The sequence below is a fragment of the Chinchilla lanigera genome, unplaced genomic scaffold (assembly GCF_000276665.1).
Source record: "Chinchilla lanigera isolate Chin_1 unplaced genomic scaffold, ChiLan1.0 scaffold00018, whole genome shotgun sequence".
NCBI lineage: Eukaryota > Metazoa > Chordata > Mammalia > Rodentia > Chinchillidae > Chinchilla > Chinchilla lanigera.
In genome coordinates this window covers 28,090,236-28,095,811 of record NW_004955419.1, presented here as the reverse complement: position 1 = coordinate 28,095,811, position 5,576 = coordinate 28,090,236, and the positions used below count along the sequence as shown (strand labels likewise).

The window sequence follows — 5,576 nt, the reverse complement described above, 5'->3', positions numbered from 1 at the left end:
TGTTCTTCTATTTTCTTATGTTTCTCCCTCAGATGTTTTGAGCAGATCTTTCATTATTATTGTCATTTCATTTTTTGCCTGAGAGATTATTTCTGATCTGATCTCTTCTATGGCCTTATGGAGTTGTTTCTGTACTTCCGTTGCAATTATTTCAGCAATTTCAGGTATGTGTTTACCAAGTTCTCCTATGTCAGTGTCTCCTGGACTTGTTCTGATTGGGGTGGAGTTCTGGGACTGTGTTTTAGTCCTTCATCTTGTCATGTTTGATACTGGATGCAGAAAGCTCAGTTTCCCTCTTCAGTGGCTACACAGCAAAGACCACTAGTGTCCCTAGTTTTCCTGTTGGTCAGGTTTGCCTCTCAATGTCCGCTAAGATATACTACTTAGTCAGGGGTTTTCCAGCAGTTGCTGAAGTATATCTAGTTATCCCAGGTCTCAGACGTGGGCATTGGTGTCAGCTGATGGCAGACCATCTGACCCAGTATCCCCTTGCAGTTCAGGGCACTTGTATGGCCCAGACTTGGGTTGCACTAGTGGCACAATCCCGGTCCAGTGGACCTGTATCCCCAGACAGTTCAGGGTACAGGCAAAACCCAGACACGAACTGCAGGGTCAACAATTTGTGGACCACCTGATTCTGTGTCTCCAGTCTTTCAGGGAGCATACAGGAGTCAGAGGCAGGCCGCACTGACAGCAATCACAGACTGTCCCTGTCTGGGCACTCCAGGAGGTTGCAGTTCAAGTAAAGTACAGACTCGAACTGTGGTACCAGCAGCTCTTGGAGTGCTCACTCACTCGGCACAGGGCACGCACTGGGAGGGCCCACACATGAACCCCAGTGAGAGCAGTCCCTGGGCCTTCTGAGTGAGGACCTCCTGTCTGCTGCAGGTGCACAGAGGGCAGAGAGTCAGACTGTAATGTTGGCGGGGTCCTGGGTCACCCACTCTGCCCCCAGGAAGTAGATGGGAAATACCTGGCTCTCTCCACAGCTTTCAACTGGGAACTGTGGTGGCAGCAGATCATAGACTGCCTGGTTCTGCTTCTTTAGTCAGTTCAGAACACACACAGGAAGCCAGACCCAGGCTGCTCAAATAGCAATCACAGACTTCCCATGCCTGTGACCTCCAGGGGCTCAGGGCGCAAGTAAAGCACAAACTCGAACTGCGGTACCAGCAGCTCGTGGGGAGTCCACTCACTCCACACAGTGCATGTGCAGGGAGAGCCCACATGCAAACCCCAGTGAGAGCAGTCCCTGGGCCTTCTGAGTGAGGAATTCCTGTCTGCCACAGGTGCACAGAGGGCAGAGACTCAGACTGTAATGGTGGCAGGGTTCTGGGTTGCCTGCTCTGCCCCCAGGAAGTAGATGGGAAATACCTAGCTCTCTCGGTGGCTTTCAGCTGAAAACTGTGGTGGCAGCAGGTCACAGCCTGCCTGTTTCTGCTTCTCTAGTCAGTTCAGAATGCGCATAGAAGCCAGACCTGGGCCACTCAAACAGCAATCACAGGCTGCCCGTGCCTGTGACCTCCAAGGCGTCGGGGTGCAAGTGGCAGTTTTATTTCTTCCTTTACAACCTAGACAATTTTTATTTCTTCTTGCCTAATTATGCAGGATAGACCCTCCAGTACAAGGTTGAATGCAAATAATCAGGTCAAACATCCTTGTCTGAGAATGTAGAATCTGTTTTGTTTTTTTTTTCATATCACTGATTTTGAGCAATTATGTTATAGTGTGCTTTGGAGCAATTTTCTATGTTTCTTGTGCTTAGGTTTTATTGACTGGATCCCTGCATTTTAATTTTCTTCAAATTTATTAAAATTTTGGCCATTATTTCTTTAAATATTTTTCTTCTTCCTTTCCCATTTGAGAATTCCAAATATATATTTCTTAGTTCATTGAAGTTATCCCAGGCTAATTGAGGTGCTGTTCCTTTTTTTAAAAGAGTATTCTATGGCAATAAAATATATATAACATAAAAGATTTTGTTTTACATATACAACCTGGTAACACTAATTACATTCACAGTGTTGTGCAATCCAATCACTGCAAGTATTTATTTCCAAAACCACTTCATCATCCCAAACTTAAATTCTAACCATGAGACAGTAACTCTTTTTTCCTTTGTCCTCCTAGTCCCTGGTAACCTCTAATTTATTTTATATCTCTATGAATTTGACTATTTGAGATCTTTCTTTTAAGTATAATGCTAAAGTATTTGTCCCTTTGTGTCTGGTTTCTTTCACTTAGTATCGTATTTCCAAGGCTCATCCACCTTATAGCATGGGTCAGCATTTCATCCCTTTTGTGACTGAGTAATAGTCCATTGTAATTATGCACCACATTTTATTAATCTATTGAACTGTTGGTAGGTATCTGTAATGTTTTCATCTTTTGGCTATTGTGAGTAGTGTTTCAATGAACATTTGAGTCCAAGTATCTGTCTGAGTCCCCGCTTTGACTTCTTTCAGTTATGTACCTAGCAGTGGTGTCACTTGCTGGGTCAAAGCTGTGTTAAGTTTTGAGGGGAACTGCCATATTGTTTTCCACAGTAACTGCACCTTTATTATTGTTACATTCCCACCTGCAATGTGCAAGGCTTCCAATTCTCCATATCCTAGCCAGCATTTTTGTTATTATTTCAGCCATCTAGTGGGTATGAAATATTGTCTTATTGTCCTGATTTGTATTGGCCTAGTGACTAATGATGCTAAGTGTTTTTCATGTCCTTGTTTTTAGTATAGTTAGTTCCTGGGGCACAAAGGACCCCAGACTCCTGAGCTCTTCCTGAGATCTGTTTACACTCCCCGTGCATCACGGCCTTCATACATCACCTAGCTGTAGCTCCAATTTTTCAGTAAATGTCTGGGACCTTTGTGGTGGAGTGGGATGTATGCACCACTCCTTGTGGGATCGTAAACTCTCAGTCTCAGTAATGAGTTAAAGAGGCAGAGTTTAAAATAAAAGAAGATGGTTTATTTGGAAAAAGATGGGGGGGAAAAGAAGCTAAATAGCAACCCTGGAAGAGTAGGGTGCATCAGAAGTGAATGCCTGTGGATTTTGGTCCTCAGCTCCTTTTTATTTAGGACTTGTGATTTCTTGCATCCCTCATGTGGCCACTGGGAAGTTATCACCATCCGACTGGTGCTCTGGCTGTCTCTGGTCTTAGCCTGGCTTCTGTTGTCTACATTCTCTCTGGCCATCTGATTTTTTCCTGTCCTTTTGTGATGGATAAGTATGTGTGCAGGGAGCCTTATAGAATTAGAGTCAATGATTAAGTAAAAAGGACATGTATGTGTTATATATTAAATAAGAATCCTGAGGTGGCTGCTCCTTTCCTCTTTTGTATTTTATCAGATGTGGGTGAGGGTTACCCTGACCTTTCACATTCCTGCCTGTTTCCCTGTTTTGCCTGTTCACTCTTTCTGGTAAATTCTTTCCTTAATTATGGTGCCTGGTGCCTTCTTTGGTCTGGTTTTTCTCTTTCTCTCTTTACCTTTGTCTTTTTATGCTGCAGTCTAACTGCAGGCACAAAAATCTGCTTTTAGTAGAGTTCTTATTAATTTCTTTAATAAAGTTTAATGAGATCCTATTTTATTCTCGTTCCTGACTATGACTTCCTGTCCACACAGGCCATTTGGGCTCTTCGGTTCTTGGACCTTTGGACACCCTTTTACCTTCTCTTTGCTCCCTCTACTTGCATATTGCTATCAAATGGGCCTTGTCACCTAGACTTACAGATGTCCACAGCTGCTAGGTCTGCATTTTAATGCGGGGAGGGGGGGTGGGGTCAGGGAGATGACGATGCTGCGCCTGCTATTCTCACAGCAATTACTTTTTGGTCTCTTTCCTGTCAGGCCTCCAGCACTCACATTCCCCCAAACACCTGGGCCAGCCACAACCCATCCTCTACCCTTCAAATGAGAAAGGTCCTTCCCGCCCTCCTTCTCTCCATTTTACAAACTCCTGCTTTTATTGCATTGCCTTGTTGAAGGTCAGCACCTCTACGAAGATTCCCCAGTTCCCTGCCCCATAGCTTGCTCTTCTGTGTCCCATGGCAGGTTGAATGTGCCCCTGTTGCAGTACATTTCCCACCAGTCCCTTAGCCATCTGTCTTCCCTGTTGGATTGTCACTGTCTCAAAGTAAGAACCTGGTTTGTCCCTCTTGTGCTTGGGGTCTGACCAAGGGCCCAGCTCAAAGTGGACACTTAGTAAAAGTCACCTTGCATGATTAGATATTCCTAGACCTGTTAGGCCATCTGAGAGCTAATTAGTGGCAGAATCAGTAGGATTATTGCCATATAGGGAGGGTATGCTATGGGGCACACAGCATGTCACCTCTCTGTGTTGATGGTGACTTGGGGCGCTTTACTCTCAGCAACTTTGACTTGCTCATTTCTGTGCTCTGTTTCCACCTGTCCACTGTGAGCTAATCAATGTGAGGAGTAAGTCTTCTTACTAGCAGGCCCAGTGCCTGGCATAGAATAAAGACCAGGAGGGCCCTGAAGCAGCAAGGAATGAATGACATTGCTGCATCCTTCTCTGGCATGAACTGGAGCTTTTTCAGTCATTTCATTGGTCCCTGGGGGCACAAGCAAGCATGAAGCTCCCCCAGCTTTCCTGGGCCTCCAAGACTGGTGAGCAGGGGAACTCACAGCTTCCCTGGCCTTGTCTCTTCAGCCTTTGTGCTCCTGATTGGAGGTATTGAAGTTGGCCTGTCCCACTTCCCCTTCTTTGCCTGCCTCTCCTCAGACTTCCGCCTGGTCAGCGCCATCCTTGGCTTCAGCTACTCCCTCCTCTGGTAAGTGGTACTGCCAGTTCCCGCCCCCAGCTCCTTCGTCTATGGCAGAACTCTGGACAAAGAGGGAAGGCAGTGATCTGCGAACTCCCCTTGAGGACACCTTTGCCCAGAACTGAACCCAGGGAGGGTAGGTGTGACTTGTCCGCAGTCCCAGTGTAGCCTCTTCTTGGAATGCTTCTGAAGGTTCAGCCGGCATTCTGTCTGCCTCACGAGACTGTTCATGAAAAATATTCTGCAAAGTGAAGGATTTAGGAAAGTTCATTTCTGTGAACTACAGAGGGTCCCACTGGGGGAAGCAGGAGATTGTTTGATGGTTCCTCTTAACACTATCATGGCTTCTCTAGGACCCTCAGAGCAAGTTCATGTGTCTTTGCTTGGCATTCAGGTCCATCTCAGCCTGGCCTCTTCCTCTCTCTCCAGACCTCAACAGTGTCTGGCACATACTTGCAGCCTTCCCAGACAAATATGAAGTGTGATCAAAATACATGGTACATGTTTAAATTTTTAAAATTTATTACAAGCTGGGTGTGGTGTAATCCCAGAACTCAGGAGACTGAGGCAGGAGGATTGCCATGAGTTTGAGGCCAGCCTGGACTACATAAGTGAGTTTAAGGCCAGCCTGCACTACATAGCCAGACCTCATCTGCAAAAAAAGAATTTTTATTACAGTAAAAAACATACTGCCATTAATCCCCCTGAAGGTACTCTCCTCCACCCTTCACTTCAAATACACTTACCCCATTATTCTTGCCTCTTGCCTCTTGCCTCTTTCTTTCTCTCT

General features: G+C 45.6%; 1 protein-coding gene across 7 annotated transcripts in view; it reads left to right on the top strand.

Moving 5' to 3' along the window:
- Positions 1-5,576, top strand: part of LOC102026980 (stimulated by retinoic acid gene 6 protein homolog) — a 51,316-nt gene that overhangs the window by 25,352 nt on the left and 20,388 nt on the right. For 5 of the 7 annotated variants that reach the window (XM_013513307.1, XM_005382854.2, XM_013513309.1 and 2 more), the window contains one exon: positions 4,675-4,795. The exons of the other annotated variants lie outside the window; for them this stretch is intronic. In XM_013513307.1, coding sequence (XP_013368761.1) covers positions 4,675-4,795 — 121 coding nt within the window. The remainder of the gene's footprint in view (positions 1-4,674; positions 4,796-5,576) is intronic. 7 annotated transcript variants of the gene reach the window in all.